Genomic DNA, 26,628 nt, shown 5'->3' with positions numbered 1-26,628 from the left:
CAGGGGTCGGGGGGGGTGATATATGGGGGGGGGTGATATATGGGGGGGGATGATATATGGGGGGGGGGGGCACCAGGGGTCGGGGGGGGTGATATATGGGGGGGGGTGATATATGGGGGGGGGGGGGCACCCAGGGGTCGGGGGGGGTGATATATGGGGGGGAGGGTGATATATGAGGGGGAGGGGGCACCCAGGGGTCGGGGGGGGAGAGATATGGGGGGGGTGATATATGAGGGGGGGGGGCACCCAGGGGTCGGGGGGGGTGATATATGGGGGGAGGGTGATATATGAGGGGGGGGGGGCACCCAGGGGTCGGGGGGGAGAGATATGGGGGGGTGATATATGAGGGGGGGGGGCACCCAGGGTCGGGGGGGGTGATATATGGGGGGGAGGGTGATATATGAGGGGGGGGGGGCACCCAGGGTCGGGGGGGGGAGATACGGGGGGGAGGGTGATATATGAGGGGGGGGGGGCACCCAGGGGTCGGGGGGGGGGGAGATATGGGGGGGAGGGTGATATATGAGGAGGGGGGGGCACCCAGGGGTCGGGGGGGGAGAGATATGGGGGGGGTGATATATGAGGGGGGGGGGGCACCCAGGGGTCGGGGGGGGTGATATATGGGGGGGAGGGTGATATATGAGGGGGAGGGGGCACCCAGGGGTCGGGGGGGGGAGAGATATGGGGGGGGTGATATATGAGGGGGGGGGGCACCCAGGGGTCGGGGGGGGTGATATATGGGGGGGAGGGTGATATATGAGGGGGGGGGGGCACCCAGGGGTCGGGGGGGGAGAGATATGGGGGGGGTGATATATGAGGGGGGGGGGCACCCAGGGGTCGGGGGGGGTGATATATGGGGGGGAGGGTGATATATGAGGGGGGGGGGGCACCCAGGGGTCGGGGGGGGGGAGATACGGGGGGGAGGGTGATATATGAGGGGGGGGGGGCACCCAGGGGTCGGGGGGGGGGGAGATATGGGGGGGAGGGTGATATATGAGGAGGGGGGGGCACCCAGGGGTCGGGGGGGGAGAGATATGGGGGGGGTGATATATGAGAGGGGGGGGCACCAGGGGTCGGGGGGGGTGATATATGGGGGGGAGGGTGATATATGAGAGGGGGGGGCACCCAGGGGTCGGGGGGGGGGGAGATATGGGGGGGGTGATATATGAGGGGGGGGGGGCACCCAGGGGTCGGGGGGGGTGATATATGGGGGGGAGGGTGATATATGAGGGGGGGGGGCACCCAGGGGTCGGGGGGGGTGATATATGGGGGGGGGTGATATATGGAGGGGGGTGATATATGAGGGTGGGTGATATATCGGGGGGGGGTGATATATGGGGGGGGGGGCACCCGGGGGTTGGGGGGGGTGATATATGGGGGGGAGGGTGATATATGAGAGGGGGGGGCACCCAGGGGTCGGGGGGGGGTGATATATGGGCGGGGGGTGATATATGAGGGGGGGGCACCCAGGGTGGGGGGCATCCAAGTTTGGGGGGGGGGGGGGCACCCAAGTTGGGGGGGGGAGGCACCATGGGTGATGGGGGCACCCAGGGGTAGGGGCACCATGGGGGGGGGGGACACTGTGTGATATAGGGGGAGGGGTGTGATATAGGGGGGGGGGGTGTGATATAGGGGAGGGGGGTGTGATATGGGGGGGGGGTGTGATACGGGGGGGAGTGTGATATATGGGGGGGGGGTGATAGATGGGGGGGGTGATATATAGGGGAAGGTGACATATGGGGGGGGGCACCCAGGGGTCAGGGGGGTGATATATGGCTGGGGGGGGGCACCCAGGGGTTGGGGGGGTGATATATGGGGGGGGACACCCAGGGGTCGGGAGGGGTGATATATGGGGGGGGGGAACCCAGGGGTCAGGGAGGGCACCCAAGAGGGAAGGGGGGCACCCATGGAGGGGGGGGGGCACCCGTGGGTGGGGGGAGCACCCAGGGGTCGGGGGGGGGGGGTGATATATGGGGGGGGGTTGCACCCGTTTGGGGGGGGGCACCATGGGTGGGGGGGGCACCACAGGTGGGGGGGGCGCTGTGGGTAGGGGGAGCACCCAGGGGTGGGAGGGGGTGATATATGATGGGGGGGGGGCACCCATGGGTGTGGGGAGCACCCGTGGGTGGAGGGGTGATATATGGGGGGGGGGGGGGGATAAATGGGGGGGGGGGATATATGGGGGGGGGGCACCCAGGGGTCAGGGGAGTGATATATGGGGGGGGGGGGGGCACCCGTGGGTGGGAGGGGCAACCAGGGGTCGGGGGGGGTAATATGTGGGGGGGTTAGGGAACATGATCCCATAGTCACGGGGTGGTGGGAATGAAGATGTTATGGGGCACATATGGGTGTTATGGGCACCCAAGGGTGTCATGGGCACCCAAGGGTGCTGAGGGGTCATATATGGGTGGGGGGGCACCCATGGGTGGTGTGGGGTGATATAGGGGTGTCCTGGGGTCCTATGGGGGGTTATAGGGGGAGGAACGTGGGGCAAAGGGGGTGGGGGATGGTTGAGGAACATCATCCCATAGTCACGGGGTGGTGGGAATGAAGGTGTTATGGGGCACATATGGGTGTTATGGGGCACCCAAGGGTGCTGGGGGGTCATATATGGGTGGGGGGGGTCATATGTGGGTGGGGGGAGGTACCTATGGGTGTCCTGGGGTCGTATGTGGGGGTTATAGGGGGAGGAACGTGGGGCAAAGGGGGTGGGGGATGGTTGGGGAACATCATCCCATAGCCATGGGGTGGTGGGAATGAAGGTGTTATTGGGACATATGGGTGTTATGGGCACCCAAGGGTGTCATGGGCACCCAAGGGTGGTGGGGGGTGATATATGGGTGGTGGGGGGTCATATATGGGTGTCCTGGGGTCGTATGTGGGGGTTATAGGGGGAGGAACGTGGGGCAAAGGGGGTGGGAGATGGTTGGGGAACATGATCCCATAGTCATGGGGTGGTGGGAACAAGGGTGTTATGGGGCACCCAAGGGTGTCATGGGCACCTAAGGGTGTTGGAGGGTCATATATGGGTGGGGGGAGGTACCTATGGGTGTCCTGGGGTCCTATGTGGGGGTTATAGGGGGAGAAATGTGGAGCAAAGGGGGTGGGAGAAGGTTGGGGAACATCATCCCATAGTCACGGGGTGGGGGGAATGAAGATGTTATGGGGCACCCAAGGGTGTTATGGGGCACCTAAGGGTGTTATGGGGTCATATATGGGTGGGGGGTCATATATGGGTGCTGGAGGGGCATATATGGGTGTCCTGGGGGTCCTATGTGGGGAGGAACATGGAGCAAAGGGGGTGGGAGAAGGTTGGGAACATCATCCCATAGTCATGGGGTGATGGGAACAAGGGTGTTATGGGGCACATATGGGTGTTATGGGCACCCAAGGGTGCTGGGGGGTCATATATGGGTGGTGGGGGCACCCATGGGTGGTGTGGGGTCATATATGGGTGTCCTGGGGTCATATGGGGGGTTATATGGGGAGGAACGTGGGGTAAAGGGGGTGGGAGAAGGTTGGGGAACATCATCCCATAGTCACGGGGTGGTGGGAATGAAGATGTTATGGGGCACCCAAGGGTGCTGGGGGGTCATATATGGGTGGGGGGTCATATATGGGTGGGAGGAGGTACCTATGGGTGTCTTGGGGTCGTATGTGGGGTTATATGGGGAGGAACGTGGAGCAAAGGGGGTGGGAGAAGGTTGGGGAACATTATCCCATAGTCACGGGGTGGTGGGAATGAAGATGTTATGGGGCACCCATGGGTGTTATGGGCATCCAAGGGTGTTGGGGGGTCATATATGGGTGGGGGGACACCCAGGGGTCGGGGGGAGTGATCTATGGGTCCCAGGGGTCATACAGGGGTGTCATGGGGGGAGGGGAAGCAACCGAAGGACGTCACCCCATAGTCACGGGGTGGGGGCACCCAAGGGTCCTATGGGTCACATAGGGGTGCCGGGGGCACCCAAGGGTGGCAGGGGGTCAGCCAGGGGTCATGGGGTCACTCAGGGGTCATGGGGGCACCCAGGGGTCATGGGGTGGCACCCAAGGGTGTCAAAGGGTCACCCAAGGGTGTCACCTAAGGGTCATGGGGGCACCCAAAGGTCATGGGGTCACCCAGGTGCCATGGGGGCACCCAAGGGTGTCAGGGGGTCACCCAGAGGTCAGGGGGTCACCCAAGGGTCAAGGGTCACCCAGGGGTCATGGGGTCACCCAAGGGTCATGGGGGCACCCAGGGGCCACAGGGTGGCACCCATGGGTGTCAAAGGGTCACCCAAGGGTCATGGGGTCACCCAGGTGCCATGGGGGCACCCAAGGGTGTCAGGGGGTCACCCAGAGGTCAGGGGGTCACCCAGGGGTCATGGGGTCACCCAGGGGTCATGGGGTCACCTAGGTGCCATGGGGGCACCCAAGGGTGTCATGGGGGCACCCAGAGGTCATGGGGTGGCACCTAAGGGTGTCAAAGGGTCATCCAGGGGTCATGGGTCACCCAGGGGTCATGGGGGGCACCCAAGGGTGTCAAAGGGTCACCCAGGGGTCATGGTGGCACCCAGGGGTCATGGGGGTCATCCAAAGGTCATGGGGTCACCCAGGTGCCATGGGGGCACCCAAGGGTGTCAGGGGGTCACCTAGAGGTCATGGGGTCACCCAAAGGTCATGCGGTGGCACCCATGGGTGTCAAAGGGTCACCCAGGGGTCATGGGGTCACCCAAGGTTCATGGGGGCACCCAAAGGTCATGGGGGCACCCAAGGGTGTCAGGGGATCACCCAGAGGTCAGGGGGTCATCTAGAGGTCAGGGGGTCACCCAAGGGTCATGGGGTCACCCAAAGGTCATGGGGTGGCACCCATGGGTGTCAAAGGGTCACCCAGGGGTCATGGGGTCACCCAGGGGTCATGGGGTGGCACCCAGGGGTCATGGGGTCACCCAAGGGTGTCAAAAGGTCACCTAGGGGTCATGGGTCACCCAAGGGTCATAGGGTGGCACCCAAGGGTGTCACCCAGGGGTCAAGGGTCACTCAGGGGTCAGGGGGTCACCCAAAGGTCACGGGGGTGGCACCCAAAGGCGATGACGTCACCCAAGGGAAATGACGTCACCCAAGTGTCCCCAACAGCACCCAAGGGTGCACGACGCCCCCCCACCCCCCCCCACCCCACCCCGGCCCCGCCCACTCACGTTCTCAGGGTCAAAGGTCAGCGGGTGGGGGCAGCGCTTGGGTCCCGACCAGAACAGGGTCCCCGAGTTCGTTTTCTGCGGCGTTAACGAGCTCGTTAACCCCCCCGGGCCCCCAACGGCCCCCCCGGGGCACCCCAACCCCCACCCAGGGGTCCCCAGCACCCAACGGGTCCCAGGGGACGTTGTTGTTGTTGTACCGGGGGTGCTGGTGGCGCCAGGACAGGCCTGACCCACCAGGCCCAACCACTAGGCCCGAACCACTAGGCCTAAACCACCATGACAGGCCTAAACCACTAGGCCCCAACCACTAGGCCTAAAACAGGCCCAAACTACTAGGCCCCAAAAAACTAGGCCCAAACCACTAGGCCTAAACCGCCATGACAGGCCTGACCCACTAGGCCCAAACTACTAGGCCCCAAAAGACCAGGCCTAAACCGCTAGGCCCAAACCACCAGGACAGGCCTGAGTTACCAGGCCCAAAACCACCAGGCCTAAACCACCATGACAGGCCTGACCCACCAGGCCCCGAACCACTAGGCTCAAACTACTAGGCCCAAACCACTAGGCCCAAACCATCATGACAGGCCTGAGTTACCAGGCCCTAAACCACCATGACAAGCCCAACCCATTAGGCCCCAAACCACTAGGCCCAAACCACCAGGCCTCAAACCTCTAGAACTCAAAACCACCAGGCCCCAAACCACCATGACAGGCCTAAACCACTAGACCCAAACCACTAGGCCCTAAACCACCAGGCCCTAAATCATTGGGCCTAAACCACCATGACAGGCCTGACCCACTAGGCCTCAACCACCAGGCCCCAAACCACCATGGCAGGCCTGAGGTACCAGGCCCAAACTACTAGGCCCCAAAAAACTAGGCCCAAACCACTAGGCCCGACCCACTAGGCCCCAAACCACCATGACAGGCCTGAGTTACTGGGCCCAAACCACTAGGCCCAAACCACCATGACAGGCCTGACCCACTAGGCCCAAACTACTAGGCCCCAAACCACCAGGCCTAAACCACCATGACAGGCCTGACCCACTAGGCCCCGAACCACTAGGCTCAAACTACTAGGCCCCAACCACCATGACAGGCCTGACCCGCTAGGCCCAAACCACCATGACAGGCCTGAGTTACCAGGCCCAAACCACCAGGCCCCAACCACCATGACAGGCCCAACCCACTAGGCCCAAAACACTAGGCCCAAATGACCAGGCCCAAACCCCCATGACAGGCCTGACCCCCTAGGCCCAAAACACTGGACCCAAAACACCATGACAGGCCTGACCCACTAGGCCCAAACTACTAGGCCCCAAACCACTAGGCCTAAACCACCATGACAGGCCTGACCCACTGGGCCCAAACCACTAGGCTCAAACTGCTAGGCCCCAAACCACCAGGCCTCAAACCACTAGACCCCAAACCACCATGACAGGCCTGATCCCCTAGACCCAAACCACCAGGCCCCAAACCACCATGACAGGCCTGACACACTAGGCCCAAACCACCAGGCCCAAACCACCATGACAGGCCTGAACCACCAGGCCTAAACCACTCGGCCCAAACTACCAGGCCCCAACCACTAGGCCTAAACCCCCATGACAGGCCTGAGTTACCATTCCCAAACCACTAGGCCCAAACCACCATGACAGGCCTGACCCACTAGGCCCAAACCACTAGGCCTCAAACCACCATGACAGGCCTGACCCACTAGGCCCAAACCACCATGACAGGCCTGAGTTACCAGGCCCAAAACCACCAGGCCTAAACCACCATGACAGGCCTGACCCACTAGGCCCCGAACCACTAGGCTCAAACTACTAGGCCCAAACCACCATGACAGGCCTGACTCACTAGGCCCCAAACCACCAGGCCTAAACCACCATGACAGGCCTGACCTACTAGGCCCAAACCACTAGGCCTAAACCCCCATGACAGGCCTAAACTACTAGGCCCAAACTAGTAGGCCCCAAACCACCATGACAGGCCTGACCCACCAGGCCCCAACCCCAGTCCCAGGCCCCATTTACCCCCATAGGCCCCCCGGAGCACCCCAACCCCCACCCAAGGGTCCCCTCCCCCCCTCCCCGACCTGTCCCGGGGGGAAGTTGTGCAGCAGCTGGCGGATGTTGTTGCTGTACTGGCGGTGCCAGTGCTGGCAGGCCCAGCTCACGCAGTCGGGCCAGGAGCGCGGCCGCTCGGTCACCAGGCTGCGCTGCAGCGCCTCCAGCACCTCCAGCGGCTGCGTCCCCGCCAGGCGCAGCGTCCGCTCCACGAACTTGGGGTCCCTGCGGAGAAATGGGGGCGTGAGGGGGTCATATGGGGGATACAGGGGGGGGAAACGGGGCCTACGGGGGGGAAATGGGGCCTACGGGGGGGAAACGGGGCCTACAAGGGTTAAATGGGGCCTACAGGGCCTGTGAGGCCTGTGGGAGTTAAATGGGGCCTATGGAAGTTAAATTGGGCCTATGAGGCCTATGGGGTTAAATGGGGCCTGTGGGAGTTAAATTGGGCCTGTGAGGCCTATGGGAGTTAAATTGGGCCTATGGGGCCTGTGGGGGTTAAATGGGGCCTACGGGAGTTAACCTGGGCCTATGAGGCCTATGGGAGTTAAATTGGGCCTGTGGGGCCTATGGGAGTTAAATTGGGCCTATGGGGCCTGTGGGAGTTAAATTGGGCCTGTGGGAGTTAAATTTGGCCTGTGGGGCCTATGGGGGTTAAATCGGGCCTACGGGGGATAAATGGGGCCTACGGGGGGGAAATGGGGCCTGTGAGGCCTATGAGGCCTGTGGGAGTTAAACTGGGCCTATGGGAGTTAAATGGAGCCTGTGGGAGTTAAATTGGGCCTATGGGAGTTAAATGGGCCTGTGGGGGTTAAATTAATTGGGCCTATGGGGCCTATGGGGGTTAAACTGGGCCTGTGGGGCCTATGGGGGTTAAATGGGGTCTATGGGGGTTAAATGGGGCCTATGGGGCCTATGAGGCCTCTGGGGGTTAAATTGGGCCTGTGGGGCCTGTAGGGGTTAAGTTGGGCCTATGGGGTCTATGGGAGTTAAATTGGGCCTGTGGGGCCTATGGGGCCTATGGGGTCTATGGGGGTTAAATTGGGCCTGTGAGGGTTAAATTGGGCCTATGAGGCCTGTGGGAGTTAAATGGGGCCTGTGGGGGGTAATGGGGCCTGTGGGGGTTAAATGGGGCCTATAGGAGTTAAATGGGGCCTGTGGGGGGTAATGGGGCCTATGGGGGGTAAATGGGGCCTATGGGGGGTAAATGGGGCCTACAGGGCCTGTGGGGCCTATGGGAGTTAAATTGGGCCTATGGGGCCTATGGGGGTGAAATGGGGCCTGTGGGGCCTATGGGGGTGAAATGGGGCCTGTGGGGCCTATGGGGGTTAAATGGGGCCTATGGGGGTTAAATGGGGCCTGTGGGGCCTATGGGGGTTAAATCGGGCCTATGGGGCATATGGGAGTTAAACTGGGCCTATGAGGCCTGTGGGAGTTAAATGGGGCCTATGGGGTTAAATGGGGCCTGTGGGGGTTAAATGGGGCCTATGGAGTTAAATGGGGCCTGTGGGGGGTAATGGAGCCTGTGGGGGTTAAATTGGGCCTGTGGGGCCTATGGGAGTTAAATGGGGTCTGTGGGGGTTAAATGGGGCCTGTGGGGCCTGTGAGGCCTATGGGAGTTAAATTGGGCCTATGGGGGTTAAATTGGGCCTGTGGGGCCTATGGGGGTTAAATTGGGCCTGTGGGGGTTAAATGGGGCCTGTGGGGCCTGTGAGGCCTATGGGAGTTAAATTGGGCCTATGGGGGTTAAATTGGGCCTGTGGGGCCTATGAGGTTTCTACGGGGTTTCTATAGGGCTATGGGAGTTCTATGGGGTTTCCATAGGGGTTCTATAGGGTTTCTATAGGGGTTCTATGGGGTTTCTATAGGGTTCTATAGGGGTTCTATGGGGCTATGAGGGTTCTACGGGGTTTCTATAGGAGCTCTACAGGGTTTCTATAGGGGTTCTATGGGGCTATAGGAGTTCTATGGGGTTTCTATGGGGCTAAGGGGGTTCTATGGGGTTTCTATAGGGGTTCTATGGGGCTATGGGGTTTCTATAGGGGTTCTATAGGGGTTCTGGGGGTTTTATGGCATTTCTATAGGGGTTCTACGGCGCTACGAGGTTTCTATAGGGGTTCTATGGGGGTTCTATAGGGGTTCTATAGGAGTTCTATAGGGGTTCTATAGGAGTTCTATAGGGGTTCTATGGGGGTTCTATAGGGGTTTCTATAGGGGGTTCTATGGGGGTTCTATAGGGGGTTCTATAGGGGGTTCTATAGGGGGTTCTACAAGGGGGTTCTATAGGGGTTCTATGGGGGTTCTATAGGGGTTTCTATAAGGGGTTCTATAGGGGTTTCTATAAGGGTTTCTATAGGGGTTCTATAAGGGTTTCTATAAGGGGTTCTATAGGGGTTCTATAGTGGTTCTATAGGGGTTCTATAGGGTTTCTATGGGGTTCTATGGGGTCCATACGTCAGGTACTGGTTCACGTTCTCCGCCGGTTGCTTGAAGAGCCCCTCGAACTCGTCACGCGCCCACTGCGGGGGAGGGGCGGCTCAGAGGGGGACCCAGGCGTCCGGGACACCCCAAGAGGGACCCAGGCGTCCGGGACAACCCCAAAAAGGGACCCAGGCGTCCGGGGATGAACCCAGGCATCCAGGACATGCCCAAAAAAGGGACCCAGGCGTCCGGGAGACCCCCATAAAATGGACCCAGGCGTCCGGGAGGGACCCATAAAAGGGACCCAGGCGTCCGGGGGTGAACAGAGGCATCCGGGAGATGCCCAAAAAAGGGACCCAGGCGTCCGGGGGTGAACAGAGGCATCTGAGATATGCCCGAAAAAGGGACCCAGGCGTCCGGGAGGGACCCAAAAAAGGGACCCAGGCGTCCGGGGGTGAACCCACGCATCCAGGAGATGCCCAAAAAAGGGACCCAGGCGTCTGGGAGGGACCCAGGTGTCCGGGAGACGCCCAAAAAAGAGACCCAGGCGTCCGGGAGGGACCCATAAAGAGGACCCAGGCGTCCGGGGGTGAACCCAGGTGTCCGGGAGGTGCCTCAAAAAAGGGACCCAGGCGTCCGGGAGGGACCCAGGTGTCTGGGAGATGCCCCAAATAAGGGACCCAGGCATCCGAGAGGGACCCATAAAGAGGACCCAGGCGTCCGGGGGTGAACCCAGGTGTCCGGGAGATGCCCCAAGTAAGGGACCCAGGCGTCCGGGAGGCCCCTAAAAGCCCCCGAATCCCCTCTAAACCCGCCTCAAACCCCCTCTAAACGCCTCCAAACCCCCTCCAGCCCCCTATAGGAGGCCCGTATGGGGCCATAGGCACCTGCAGCGTGTGCTCGATGGCGTTGGGGAAGTTGCGCAGGGTGCAGATGGGGATGGCGCGCTCGGGGGGGTCCTGGCTGGAGCTATAGGCCTCGCTCAGGAACGGAACCACCACCTGCACGTTGCCCTTGGTGCCCAACGTGCCCGACTCCAGCAGCGCCTTGCGGTAGTAAACGCAGCGCCGGTCCATATAGAGTCCTATAGGGGGAGATCGGGGCGTTACGGGGGGGCTAGGGAGTCATATAGAGCCCTATAGGGGTAGATTGGGGGGTTATGGGGGTCTAGATGGTCCAATGGGTCATGTAGACCCCCTATCAATTGGAGATCTTTATGGGGCCCTATATGTTCCATCAGTCCATATAGAGCCCTATAGGGGTCTAGAGAGATCAGTAGACCCCCTATCAATTGGAGATCTTTATGGGGCCCTATATGTTCCATCAGTCCATATAGAGCCCTATAGGGGTCTAGAGAGATCAATCGGCCATATAGAGACCTGTAGGGGCCTATAGAGACCAATGGGCTATATAGAGACCTATAGGAGTCTAGAGAGACCAATGGGCCATATAGAGCCCTAGAGAAGTCTAGAGAGATCAATGTGCCATATGGAGCCCTATAGGGCTCTAGAGACGCCAAATGTTCATATAGAGACCTATAGGGGGAGATCGGGGCGTTACGGGGGGGCTAGGGAGTCATATAGAGCCCTATAGGGGTCTAGAGAGTCCAATAGGCCATGTAGACCCCCATAAAGATCTCCAGTTTATATGGGGTCTACATGTTCCATCAGTCCATATAGAGCCCTATAGGGGTCTAGAGAGACCAATGGGTCATATAGAGACCTATAGGAGTCTAGAGAGACCAAAGGGCCATATAGAGCCCAATAGGGGGTCTAGAGAGACCAATGGGTCATATAGAGACCTATAGGAGTCTAGAGACACCAATGGGTCATATAGAGCCCTATAGAGGCCTAGAGAGTCCAATATAGAGCCCCATAAAGATCTCCAATTGATAGAGGTCTACACGTTCCATCAGTCCATATAGAGCCCTATAGGGGTCTAGAGAGATCAATCGGCCATATAGAGACCTGTAGGGGCCTACAGAGACCAATGGGCCATATAGAGACCTATAGGAGTCTAGAGAGATCAATGGGCCATACAGAGATCTAGAGGAGTCTAGAGAGACCAATGGGCCATATAGAGCCCTATAGGAGTCTAGAAACGCCAATGGTCCATATAGAGACCTATAGGGTTCTAGAGACGCCAAATGTTCATATAGAGACCTATAGCGGGAGATCGGGGGGTTATAGGGGGTCTAAAAGGTCCAATGGGTCATATAGAGCCCTATAGGGGTCTAGAGAGTCCGATGGGCCATATAGAGACCCAAGGACCCCCCATATAACACCCAATAACCCCCCATATAACACCCCAATAACCCCCATTAGCACCCAAATAATCCCCTATAGCACCCAATAACCTCCCATATAACACCCCAATAACCCCCCATAGCACCTAATACCCCCCATATAACACCTAATAACCCCCATATAACACCCAATAACCCCCTATATAACACCCAATACCCCCCATATAACACCCAATAACCCCCATATAACACCCAATAACCCCCATATAACACCCCAATAACCCCCCATAGCACCCAATACCCCCCGTATAACACCTAATAACCCCCATATAACACCCCAATACCCCCTATATAACACCCAATACCCCCCATATAACACCCAATAACCCCCACATAACATCCCAATAACCCCCCATAGCACCCAATACCCCCATATAACCCCCCAATAACCCCCCATAGCACCCAATACCCCCCATATAACACCCAATAACCCCCATATAACACCCAATAACCCCCATATAACACCCCAATACCCCCCATATAACACCCAATAACCCCCATATAACACCCAATACCCCCCATATAACACCCCAATAACCCCCATATAACTCCCAATAACCCCCATATAACACCCCATACAACACCCCAATACCCCCATATAACACCCAATACCACCCATATAACACCCCAATAACCCCCATATAACACTCCAATAACCCCCATATAACACCCAATACCCCCCATATAACACCCCAATAACCCCCATATAACTCCCAATAACCCCCATATAACACCCCATACAACACCCCAATACCCCCATATAACACCCAATACCCCCCATATAACACCCCAATACTCCCCATATAACACCCCAATAACCCCCATATACCACCCCAATACCCCCATATACCACCCCAATAACCCCCCCCCAGCCCCCCGGGGTCCCGTCCCCCGTCACCCACGGGCGTCCACGTTGTCGAGCGCATTGGCCACCCCGTCCAGCCCCTCGAAGAACTCGTCGTCGAACACGCGCTCGGTCTCGGGCCCCACGCGCTCCGAGCGGCCAATCACGCGCAGCGCCGGGTTCATCTCGCGCGCCGCCGCCGCCGCCCGCTCCGACTTCAGCTTCTGCCATTGGGCGACAGCGTGAGGCCACGCCCCTTGCGGACGCACCCGCTCAAGCCCCGCCCCTTTGGGCCCCTTCCAATCCAAGGGAAGGGCAGGAGAGGGTGAGCGTTCCTGGTGGTCAAGCCAACGTTGATCCGACTCGACCCGATGTTGACCCAACGTTGACCCAACGTTGACCCAACTCAACGTTGACCCAACTCATTGACCCAACTCAACTAATTGACTCAACTCATTGACCCAACGTTGACCCAACTCATTGACCCAACTCATTGACCCAACTCAACGTTGACCCAACTCATTGACCCACCATTGACCCAACTCAACTAATTGACCCAACTCATTGACCCAACGTTGACCCAACTCATTGACCCAACTCAACGTTGACCCAACTCATTGACCCAACATTGACTCAACTCAACGTTGACCCAACTCACTGACTCAACTCATTGACTCAACTCAACGTTGACCCAACTTATTGACCCAACTCGTTGACCCAACTCAACTCGTTGACCCAACTCAACTCAATGTTGACCCAATATTGACCCAACTCAACTCATTGACCCAACTCAACGTTGACCCAACTCAACTCATTGACCCAACTCAACGTTGACCCAACTCAACTCAACTCATTGACCCAACTCAACTCATTGACCCAACTCAACTCATTGACCCAACTCAACTCATTGACCCAACTCAACTCAACGTTGACCCAACTCACCTCATTGACCCAACTCAACTCATTGACTCAACTCAACGTTGACCCAACTCAACTCAACGTTGACCCAACTCAACTCAACGTTGACCCAACTCAACTCATTGACCCAACTCAACTCATTGACTCAACTCAACGTTGACCCAACTCAACTCAACGTTGACCCAACTCAACTCAACGTTGACCCAACTCAACTCAACGTTGACCCAACTCAACTCAACGTTGACCCAACTCAACTCAACGTTGACCCAACTCAACTCAACGTTGACCCAACTCAACTCATTGACCCAACTCAACTCATTGACCCAACTCAACTCAATGCTGACCCAACTCAACTCAATGCTGACCCAACTCAACTCATTGACCCAACTCAACTCATTGACCCAACTCAACTCAACGTTGACCCAACTCAACGTTGACCCAACCCAACTCATTGACCCAACCCAACTCATTGACCCAACCCAACTCATTGACCCAACCCAACTCAACCTTGAACCAACTCAACCTTGAACCAACTCAACTCAACCTTGACCCAACTCAACTCATTGATCCAACTCAACTCATTGACCCAACTCAACTCAACGTTGACCCAACTCAACTCAACGTTGACCCAACTCAACTCAACGTTGACCCAACTCAACTCAACGTTGACCCAACTCAACTCATTGACCCAACTCAACTCAACCTTGACCCAACTCAACTCAACCTTGACTCAAGTCATTGACCCAACTCAACTCATTGACTTGACCCAACTCAGCTCATTGACTTGACCCAACTCAACTCAACGTTGACCCAACTCAACTCAAAGTTGACCCAACTCAACTCAAAGTTGACCCAACTCATTGACCCAACTCAACGCTGACCCAACTCAACTCCTCCCCTTGACCCCCCACCCCGCTGGGCTCCTCCCATTGGTCCGCGCCCTCCGCAGGCCCCGCCCCTCACCGTGACGTCCCAGGGCCGGAACAGGAACTGCCGGTTGAGGTTGGATTTCTCGATGGTGTCCATGTCGGTGACGGTGACGCCGCCATCGGGGCCGCAGCCCAGGCCCATCATGGCGAACGTCTTGAGCAGCTCGCAGCCGATGGCGCCCGCGCCCACCTGGGGACACGGGGACACTTGAGGACACATGGGGACACTTGGGGACACGACTCGAGGTGACCCGGGTAGGGACAAGGGGACACTTGGGGGACACTTGGGTACATCGATGAACACTTGGGGACACGACTAGAGGTGACCTGGGGGTGACAAGGGGACACTTGGGGACACTCTGAGGAGCCAAGGGGACACTTGGGGGACCCGTGGGGACACTTGGGGACATGTGGGGACATAACCCAAGGTGACCCGGGGGGGAAAAGGGGACACTTGGGGACACTCATGGGACACGTGGGGACATCAAGGGACCTGTGGGGATATGTAGGGACGTGTAGGGACACTTGGGGACAAGGAGGTGACACTTGGAGGACCCTCGGGGACACTCAGTGGACCCATAAGGACACTTGGGGGGACCCTTGGGGACACTGGGTGGCACCTGGGGACAAGGAGATGACACTTGGGGGACCCATGGGGACACTGGGGGGACACTCAGGAGACCCATAAGAAACCTTGGGGGACACTTGCGGACACTTGGGGTCCCCTTTGGGACACCTGGGGACAGGGAGGTGACACTTGGGGACATTAAGGGGACCCATAAGAATCCTTGGGGGGACCCTTAGGGACACTTAGGGTCCCCATTGGGTCACCTGGGGACAGGGAGGTGACACTTGGGGACATTAAGGGGACCCATAAGGACCCTTGGGGACATCCAGGGGACCCATAAGGACACTTGGGGGACCCTTGGGGACACTTTGGGGACCCATAAGAACCCTTGGGGGACCCTTGGGGACAGGGAGGTGACACTTGGGGACATTAAGGGGACCTATAAGAACCCTTGGGGGGACCCTTAGGGACACCTGGGGTCCCCATTGGGTCAGCTGGGGACAGGGAGGTGACACTTGGGGACATTAAGGGGACCCATAAGGACCCTTGGGGACATCCAGGGGACCCATAAGGACACTTGGGGGACCCTTGGGGACACTTTGGGGACCCATAAGAACCCTTGGGGGACCCTTGGGGACAGGGAGGTGACACTTGGGGACATTAAGGGGACCCATAAGAACCCTTGGGGGGACCCTTAGGGACACCTGGGGTCCCCATTGGGTCAGCTGGGGACAGGGAGGTGACACTTGGGGACATTAAGGGGACCCATAAGGACACTTGGGGACATCCAGGGGACCCATAAGGACAGTTGGGGGAACCCATAGGGACACTTGGGGACATCCAGGGGACCCATAAGGACATTTGGGGACACTGTGGGGACACTTGGGGACATTAAGGGAACCCTTAAGGGTACTTGGGGGACCCATAAAGAGATTTGGGGGACACTTGGGGACAGGAAGGAGACACTTGAGGACATTAAGGGGACCCATAAGGACACTTGGGGGACCCCTAAGAGCCATTGAGGACCTTGGGGACATTTGGGGACATTTGGGGACACTGACCACAAAGTATTTCTGCTGTCCCAGCCGCTCCTGCAGCGCCGTCCCGAACACAGCGACCTGACCGTCATAGCGGTTCCCGCGCTGGGGACACCGGGGTCACCGGGGCACCCATGGGTGACACCGGCCACCCCCCACCCGTGGGTGTCACCCACAGTGTCCCCAAGGCAATGGGGACATCGAGAATGACACCAAAGGCAAGGGGGTCCCACCCATGGGTGACACCAAAGTCAATGGGGACACCAAGAATGACCCAAAGTCAATGGGGTCCCACCCATTGGTGACACCAAAGTCAATGGGACCCCACCCATGGGTGACACCAAAGTCAATGGGGACGTCAAGAATGACCCAAAGTCAATGGGACCCCACCCATGGGTGACACCAAAGTCAATGGGGACACCAAGAATGACCCAAAGTCAAGGGGGTCCCACCCATGGGTGACACCAAAGTCAATGGGACCCCACCCATGGGTGACACCAAAGTCAATGGAGACACCAAGAATGACCCAAAGTCAATGGGGTCCCACCCATGGGTGACACCAAAGTCAATGGGGACACCAAGAATGACCCAAAGTCAATGGGGTCCCACCCATGGGTGACACCAAAGTCAATGGGGACACCAAGAATGACTCAAAGTCAATGGGGTCCCACCCATTGGTGACACCAAAGTCAATGGGACCCCACCCATGGGTGACACCAAAGTCAATGGGGACACCAAGAATGACCCAAAGTCAATGGGGTCTCACCCATGGGTGACACCAAAGTCAATGGGGACGTCAAGAATGACCCAAAGTCAATGGGACCCCACCCATGGGTGACACCAAAGTCAATGGGGACACCAAGAATGACCCAAAGTCAATGGGGTCCCACCCATGGGTGACACCAAAGTCAATGGGGACACCAAGAATGACCCAAAGTCAATGGGGTCCCACCCATGGGTGACACCAAAGTCAATGAGGACACCAAGAATGACCCAAAGTCAATGGGGTCCCACCTGTGGGTGACACCAAAGTCAATGGGGACACCAAGAATGACCCAAAGTCAATGGGATCCCACCCATGGGTGACACCAAAGTCAAGGGGGACACCAAGAATGACCCAAAGTCAATGGGGTCCCACCCATGGGTGACACCAAAGTCAATGGGGACACCAAGAATGACCCAAAGTCAATGGGGTCTCACCCATGGGTGACACCAAAGTCAATGGGGACACCAAGAATGACCCAAAGTCAATGGGGTCCCACCCATGGGTGACACCAAAGTCAATGGGGACACCAAGAATGACCCAAAGTCAATGGGGTCCCACCCATGGGTGACACCAAAGTCAATGAGGACACCAAGAATGACCCAAAGTCAATGGGGTCCCACCTGTGGGTGACACCAAAGTCAATGGGGACACCAAGAATGACCCAAAGTCAATGGGGTCCCACCCATGGGTGACACCAAAGTCAATGGGGACACCAAGAATGACCCAAAGTCAATGGGGTCCCACCCATGGGTGACACCAAAGTCAATGGGATCCCACCCATGGGTGACACCAAAGTCAAGGGGGACACCAAGAATGACCCAAAGTCAATGGGGTCTCACCCATGGGTGACACCAAAGTCAATGGGGACACCAAGAATGACCCAAAGTCAATGGGGTCCCACCCATGGGTGACACCAAAGTCAATGGGGTCCCACCCATGGGTGACACCAAAGTCAATGGGACCCCACCCATGGGTGACACCAAAGTCAATGGGGACACCAAGAATGACCCAAAGTCAATGGGGTCCCACCCATGGGTGACACCAAAGTCAATGGGGTCCCACCCTTGGGTGACACCAAAGTCAATGGGGACACCAAGAATGATTCAAAGTCAATGGGGTCTTACCCATGGGTGACACCAAAGTCAATGGGGACACCAAGAATGACCCAAAGTCAATGGGGTCTCACCCATGGGTGACACCAAAGTCAAGGGGGACACCAAGAATGACCCAAAGTCAATGGGGTCCCACCCATGGGTGACACCAAAGTCAATGGGGACACCAAGAATGACCCAAAGTCAATGGGGTCCCACCCATGGGTGACACCAAAGTCAATGGGGTCCCACCCATGGGTGACACCAAAGTCAATGGGACCCCACCCATGGGTGACACCAAAGTCAATGGGGACACCAAGAATGACCCAAAGTCAATGGGGTCCCACCCATGGGTGACACCAAAGTCAATGGGGACACCAAGAATGACCCAAAGTCAATGGGATCCCACCCATGGGTGACACCAAAGTCAATGGGGACACCAAGAATGACCCAAAGTCAACGGGGTCCCACCCATTGGTGACACCAAAGTCAATGGGACCCCACCCATGGGTGACATCAAAGTCAATGGGGACGTCAAGAATGACCCAAAGTCAATGGGACCCCATCCATTGGTGACACCAAAGTCAATGGGGACACCAAGAATGACCCAAAGTCAATGGGGTCCCACCCGTGGGTGACACCAAAGTCAAGGGGGCCCCCCATGGTGCCCCCACCCATGGGTGCTCACCGGGCGACACGTCTCCTCGGTCAGCAGCTGCTCCCTGTTCTCCTCGGGGAGACACTCGAGGGCGTCGAAATACAACCATTGCTGGATGGGGGTGAACTTCCCCGACACCGCCTGCGGGGGACCCAGGCGTCCGGGAGGGACCCAGGCGTCCGGGGGACACGGGAGATCAGGAGGGACCCAGGAGTGCGGGGGACATAGGAGTTTGGGAGGGACCCAGGAGTTCGGGGCAAACCAGGAGCTCAGGAGGGACCCAGGAGTTGGGAAGGGACCCAGGAGTTCGGGAGGGACCGAGGTGTCTGGGAAGAGACCCAGGTGTCCTAGAAGGACCCAGGAGTTCGGGAGGGACCCAGGAGTTCGGGAAGGGACCCAAATGCTCAGGAGGGGACCCACGAGTCTGGGAGGGACCCAGGAGTCCGGGAGGGGACCCAGGAGTTCCCCAAACGACCCAGGTGTCTGGGAGGGACCCAGGCGTCCAGGAGGGACCCAGGCGTCCGGGAAGGGACCTAAATGCTCAGGAGGGGACCCATGAGTCTGGGAGGGACCCAGGAGTTCGGGAGGGGACCCAGGTGTCTGGGAGGGGACCCAGGAGTTCCCCAAAGGACCCAGGAGTCTGGTAGGGACCCAGGAGTTCGGGAGGGACCCAGGAGTTCGGGAGGGACCCAGGTGTCTGGGAGGGACCCAGGCGTTCCCCAAAGGACCCAGGCGTCCGGGAGTGGACCCAGGTGTCCTAGAAGGACCCAGGTGTCCGGGAGGGACCCAGGCGTCCGGGAAGGGACCCAAATGCTCAGGAGGGGACCCACGAGTCTGGGAGGGACCCAGGAGCTCGGGAGGGGACCCAACTGCTCAGGAGGGACCCAGGCGTCCGGGAAGGGACCTAAATGCTCAGGAGGGGACCCACGAGTCTGGGAGGGACCCAGGAGTTCGGGAGGGACCCAGGTGTCCTCGAAGGACCCAGGTGTCTGGGAAGGGACCCAGGTGTCCGGGAAGGGACCCAGGAGTTCCCCAAAGGACCCAGGAGTCTGGTAGGGACCCAGGAGTTCAGAAGGGGACCCAGGTGTCTGGGAGGGACCCAGGCGTTCCCCAAAGGACCCAGGCGTCCGGGAGGGGACCCAGGTGTCCTAGAAGGACCCAGGTGTCCGGGAGGGACCCAGGCGTCCGGGAAGGGACCCAAATGCTCAGGAGGGGACCCACGAGTCTGGGAGGGACCCAGGCGTCCGGGCGGGGACCCAGGTGTCTGGGAGGGGACCCAACTGCTCAGGAGGGACCCAGGCGTCCGGGAGGGGACCCAGGAGTTCCCCAAAGGACCCAGGAGTCTGGTAGGGACCCAGGAGTTCGGAAGGGGACCCAGGTGTCTGGGAGGGGACCCAGGAGTTCCCCAAAGGACCCAGGAGTCTGGTAGGGACCCAGGAGTTCGGGAGGGACCCAGGAGTTTGAGAGGGACCCAGGCGTTCGGGAGTGGACCCAGGCGTTCGGGAGTGGACCCAGGTGTCCTAGAAGGACCCAGGTGTCCGGGAGGGACCCAGGCGTCCGGGAAGGGACCCAAATGCTCAGGAGGGGACCCACGAGTCTGGGAGGGACCCAGGAGTTCGGGAGGGGACCCAGGTGTCTGGGAGGGGACCCAACTGCTCAGGAGGGACCCAGGCGTCCGGGAGGGGACCCAGGAGTTCCCCAAAGCACCCAGGAGTCTGGCAGGGACCCGGGAGTTCGGAAGGGGACCCAGGTGTCTGGGAGGGACCCAGGCGTTCCCCAAAGGACCCAGGTGTCCGGGAGTGGACCCAGGCGTCCAGGAGGGACCCAGGCGTCCGGGAAGGGACCCAAATGCTCAGGAGGGGACCCACGAGTCTGGGAGGGACCCAGGAGTTCGGGAGGGGACCCAGGTGTCTGGGAGGGGACCCAGGAGTTCCCCAAAGGACCCAGGTGTCTGGGAGGGACCCAGGCGTTCCCCAGAGGACCCAGGCGTTCCCCAAAGGACCCAGGCGTCCGGGAGGGGACCCAGGCGTGCGGTACCTTCATGACCTCCTGCGCGGCCACCCCCCCGATGAAGCCGTTGAGCGGGGCCAGGTCGCCCGTGGCCTGAAACGCCAACTGGCGAACGAGCTCCTCGTCCAGCGCCGAACCCGGCGACACCGAGCGGGCCAGGGACACCACCTCGGCTGCATCACCCTGATCGGGGACACGGGGACATCAGCGGGGACAGACAGGGGGACATGGGGACAGGGGGGACATGATATGGGGACATCAATAGGGATGTGGGGGCATAATATGGGGATGTGGGGACAGGGGGACATGGGGACAATGGGGACAATGGGGACAGATGGAGGGACATGAGGACAGATGGGGGGACATGGGGATGGGGGGCACAGGGGGACAGAGGGACATGGGGACAGACAGAGGACATGGGGTAAGACAAGGGACATGGGGACAGACTGGGGGATATGGGACAGATAGGGGGACATGGGGACAATGGGGACATCAATAGGATGTGGGCACATAATATGGGGACATGGGGACAGGGGGACACGGGGACAGACAGGGGGACATGGGGACAATGGGGACAGGGGGACATCAACAGGGATGTGGGGACATAATACGGGGATATGGGGACATGGGGACAGACATGGGGACATCAATAGGGATGTGGGAACATGATATGGGGATGTGGGGACAGACAGGGGGACAGGGGGATATGGGGACAGGGGGACATGGGGACATAATATGGGGATGTGGGGACAGGGGGACATGGGACAGGGGGATATGGGGACAGACATGGGGATATCAATAGGGATGTGGGGACATAATATGGGGATGTGGGGACATGATATGGGGACAGGGGGACATGGGGACAGGGGGACAGGGGGACATGGGGACATCAATAGGATGTGGGGACATAATATGGGGATGTGGGGACAGGGGGATATGGGGGGACATGGGGACATCAATAGGATGTGGGGACATAATATAGGGATGTAGGGACATGATGTGGGGATGTGGGAACAGGGGGACATGGGGACATGGGGACAATGGGGACAGATGGGGGGACATGGGGAAAGACAAGGGACATGGGGACAGATTGGGGGATACGGGGACATGGGGACAGACTGGGGGATATGGGACAGATAGGGGGATATGGGGACAATGGGGACAATGGGGACATCAATAGGATGTGGGGACATAATATGGGGATGTGGGGACGTGGGGACAGGGGGACACGGGGACAGACAGGGGGACATGGGGACAGACAGGGGGACATGGGGACAGACAGGGGGACATGGGGACAATGAGGACAGGGGGACATCAATAGGATGTGGGGACATAATATGGGAATGTGGGGACATGATATGGGGACAGGGGACAGACATGGGGACATCAATAGGGATGTGGGGACATAATATGGGAATGGGGGGACATGATATGGGGACATGGGGACAGACATGGGGACATGGGGATAGGGGGACAATGGGGACAGGGGGACATAATATGGGGATGTGGGGACAGGGGGATAAGGGGACAGGGGGACATCAATAGGAGGTGGGGACATGATATGGGGATGTGGGGACATGGGGACAGACATGGGGACATCAATAGGGATGTGGGAACATGATATGGGGATATGGGGACAGAGGGACATGGGGACATCAATAGGGATGTGGGGACATAATATGGGGATGTGGGGACAGACAGGGGGACATGGGGATATGGGGACAGGGGGACATGGGGACATAATATGGGGATGTGGCGACAGGGGGACATGGGACAGGGGGATATGGGGACAGACATGGGGACATCAATAGGGATGTGGGGACATGATATGGGGACATGGGGATAGGGGGACATGGGGACAGGGGGACATGGGGACAGGGGGACATGGGGACAGGGGGACATAATATGGGGATGTGGGGACAGGGGGACATGGGGACATCAATAGGGATGTGGGGACATGATATGGGGACATGGGGATATGGGGACAGGGGGACAGTGTGTCCCCAGTGCCCTCCCAGTACAAACCAGTATCCCCAGTATCTCACCCTATGTTATGAATGAGTGAATGTATCTGTGTATGAACCGACTCAACCAGCCCCAGTGCATCATGGGAGGCCCCAATTTCCCCCTTTCCCCCCCATTTCTGACCCCCCAGTGTCCCCAACCCCCCCAATGTCCCCACCTCCATAGAGTCCCCATTGTCCCCAGTGTCCTCCCAGTACAAACCAGTATCTCCAGTATCTCACCCTGTGCTATGGGTGGGTGAACATGTTCCCCTAAACTGGCTCAACCAGCCCCAGTGCATCATGGGAGGCCCCAATTTCCCCCTTTCCCCCCCATTTCTGACCCCCCAGTGTCCCCAACCCCCCCAATGTCCCCACCTCCATAGAGTCGCCATTGTCCCCAGTGCCCTCCCAGTACAAACCAGTATCCCCAGTATCTCACCCTGTGTTATGAATGAGTGAATATATCTGTGTATGAACTGGCTCAACCAGCCCCGGTGCATCATGGGAGGCCCCAATTTCCCCCTTTCCCCCCCATTTCTGACCCCCCAGTGTCCCCAACCCCCCCAATGTCCCCACCCCCATAGAGTCCCCATTGTCCCCAGTGCCCTCCCAGTACAAACCAGTATCCCCAGTATCTCACCCTATGTTATATGTGGGTGAATGTATCTGTGTATGAACTGGCTCAACCAGCCCCAGTGCATCATGGGAGGCCCCAATTTCCCCCTTCCCCCCCCATTTCTGACCTCTCAGTGTCCCCAACCCCCCCAATGTCCCCACCCCCATAGAGTCCCCATTGCCCCCAATGACCTCCCAGTACAAACCAGTATCCCCAGTATCTCACCCTGTGCTATGGGTGGGTGAACATGTTCCCCTAAACTGCCTCAACCAGCCCCAGTGCATCATGGGAGGCCCCAATTTCCCCCTTTTCCCCCCATTTCTGACCCCTCTGTGTCCCCAACCCCCCCAATGTCCCCACCCCCAGGGTGTCCCCATTGTCCCCAGTGCCCTCCCAGTACAAACCAGTGTTCCCAGTGCTCACCGCGTGCTGGGGGCGGGGCGGGCGGCCATGTCTCTGGGTGAAGTGGTGCAGCCCCTGCCAGCCCCGGTGCATCATGGGTGCTCGCTCCAGCTTCCCATAGTCGGTCACCAGCAGCTCCGGCTCCGCCAGCGACTCCCGCAGCCGCTTCTGCACCAGTACGGACCAGTATGGACCAGTATGAGCCATACGGACCAGTATGGAGCAGTACAGACCAGTATGGACCCGTATAAACCAGTATGGACTGGTATGAGCCTCCCCTTCCCACCCAGTGGCCCCCAGTTCCCTCAAGAAGTCCACCCAGTATAAACCAGTATGGACTGGTATGGACCGGTATAGACCAGTACAGACTAGTACGGACAGGTATGGGCCACTATGGACCAGTATAAACCAGTACAGACCAGTATGGAGCAATACGGACCCATACAGACCAGTATGAGTCATATAAACCAGTATGGACCCGTATAAACCAGTACGGACCAGTATGGACTAGTATGAGCCAGTACAGACCAGTATAAATTGGTATGGACCAGTACAGACCAGTATGAGCCGGTATAGACCAGTATATACCAGTACAAACCAGTATGAACCAGTATGGACTGGTATGAGCCTCTCCTTCCCACCCAGTGGCCCCCAGTTCCCTCAGGAAGCCCACCCAGTATAAACCAGTATGGACCAGTACAGACCAGTATAGGCTGGTATGAGTCTCCTCTTCCCACCCAGTGACCCCTCATGGATTGAACCCAGTATAAACCAGTACAGACCAGTATAAACCAGTCTCCCCAGTCCATCCCAGTCCCCCTCAGTCCATCCCAGTTACTCCCAGTTCAATCCCAGTCCCATCCCAAATCCATTCCAGTCCATCCCAGTTCACCCCAGTCCATCCCAGTTCAATTCCAGTTCAATCCCAGTCCCTCCCAGTTCATCCCAGTTCAATCCCAGTCACTCCCAGTCCAAACCAGTCCCATCCCAAATCCATCCCAGTCCATCCCAGTCCCTCCTAGTTCAATCTCAGTTCACCCCCAGTCCCTCCCAGTTCAATCCCAGTCCATCCCAGTTCAATCCCAGTCCCTCCCAGTTCAATCCCAGTTCAATCCCAGTCCCTCCCAGTTCAATCCCAGTCCCTCCCAGTTCATTCCCAGTCACTTCCAGTCCCTCCCAATTCAATCCCAGTCCCTCCCAGTTCAATCCCAGTCCATCTCAGTCCCTCCCAGTCCATCCCAGTTCAATCCCAGTGCCCTCCCAGTTCAATCCCAATTCAATCCCAGTCACTCCCAGTTCATCCCAGTTCAATCCCAGTCCCTCCCAGTTCAATCCCAGTCCATCCCAGTCCCCCCAGTTCAATCCCAGTCCATCCCAGTCCCTCCAGTCCCTCCCAGTCTCCCCCAGTTCGACCCCAGTCCCTTCCAGTTCATCCCAGTTCAATCCCAGTCCCTCCCAATTCAATCCCAGTCACTTCCAGTCCCTCCCAGTCCATCCCAGTTCAATCCCAGTTCAATCCCAGTGCCCTCCCAGTTCAATCTCAGTCCCTCCCAGTTCATCCCAGTGCCCTCCCAGTCCATCCCATTCCCCCCCAGTCCATCCCAGTCCCTCCCAGTCCATCCCAGTCCCCCCCAGTTCAACCCCAGTCCCTCCCAGTTCATCCCAGTTCATCCCAGTCCCTCCCAGTCCATCCCAGTCCCTCCCAGTCCAATCCCAGTCCATCCCAGTCCCTCCCAGTCCATCCCAGTCCCTCCCAGTTCAATCCCAGTCCCTCCCAGTTCAATCCCAGTCCCTCCCAGTCCATCCCAGTCCATCCCACTCCACCCCAGTCCATCCCAGTTCAATCCCAGTCACTCCCAGTTCAATCCCAGTGCCCCTCAGTCCAAACCAGTCCCATCCCAAATCCATTCCAGTCCCTCCCAGTCCATCCCAGTCCCTCCCAGTCCCTCCCAGTTCAAACCAGTCCAAACCAGTCTGTCCCAGCACTCACGAAGCGGATGCGCTTGGGCATCTTGACCTGGGTGACGATGCCCCCGCGCTCGTAGTCGCTGAACCCGCTGGTGTCGCCCACGCTGAACGTGTACGGGCCTGGGGACACGCGTCAGGGACCCCGGCGTCCGGGGGACCCAGGCGTCCGGGGGGACCCAGGAGTGCGGGGGGGACCCAGGAGTGCGGGGGGGACCCAGGAGTTCAGGGGGAGATGGGGAGACCCAGGAGTTCGGGGGGAGATGGGAGTCCAGGAGGGACCCAGGCGTCCGGGGAGACCCAGGAGTGCAGGGGGGGACCCAGGAGTTCGGGGGGGGACCCAGGAGTGCCCCAAGGCACCCAGGAGTGCAGGGGGGACCCAGGAGTTCGGGGGGGGACCCAGGAGTGCCCCAAGGCACCCAGGAGTGCAGGGGGGGACCCAGGAGTTCGGGGGGGGGACCCAGGAGTGCCCCAAGGCACCCAGGAGTGCAGGGGGGACCCAGGAGTTCGAGAGAGGGACCCAGGAGTTCAGGGGGAGATGGGGGGAAGGGGGACCCAGGAGTTCGGGGGGAGATGGGGGAAAGGGGGACCCAGGAGTTCGGGGGGGGACCCAGGAGTTCGGGGGGGGGACCCAGGAGTGCCCCAAGGCACCCAGGAGTGCAGGGGGGACCCAGGAGTGCAGGGGGGACCCAGGAGTGCAGGGGGGACCCAGGAGTTCGGGAGAGGGACCCAGGAGTTCGAGAGAGGGACCCAGGAGTTCAGGGGGAGATGGGGAGAAGGGGGACCCAGGAGTTCGGGGCGAGATGGGGGGAAGGGGGACCCAGGAGTTCGGAGGGGGACCCAGGAGTT

The 26,628-nt window shown here is 58.9% G+C and overlaps 1 protein-coding gene across 1 annotated transcript in view; it reads right to left on the bottom strand.

Moving 5' to 3' along the window:
- Positions 1-26,628, bottom strand: part of UBA1 (ubiquitin like modifier activating enzyme 1) — a 64,208-nt gene that overhangs the window by 13,217 nt on the left and 24,363 nt on the right. Inside the window, 11 exon segments of the mRNA XM_080361735.1 lie at positions 5,175-5,249; positions 7,273-7,468; positions 9,698-9,762; positions 10,552-10,748; positions 12,872-13,037; positions 14,695-14,850; positions 16,290-16,370; positions 18,811-18,921; positions 20,818-20,973; positions 23,836-23,982; positions 25,805-25,902. Of these exon segments, the coding sequence (XP_080217861.1) occupies positions 5,175-5,249; positions 7,273-7,468; positions 9,698-9,762; positions 10,552-10,748; positions 12,872-13,037; positions 14,695-14,850; positions 16,290-16,370; positions 18,811-18,921; positions 20,818-20,973; positions 23,836-23,982; positions 25,805-25,902 (1,448 nt within the window).

Source organism: Nesoenas mayeri (genome assembly GCF_963082525.1).
Source record: "Nesoenas mayeri genome assembly, chromosome: 38".
In the NCBI taxonomy this organism is placed as follows: Eukaryota; Metazoa; Chordata; class Aves; order Columbiformes; family Columbidae; genus Nesoenas; species Nesoenas mayeri.
This window is presented reverse-complemented; position numbering and strand designations above follow the sequence as displayed.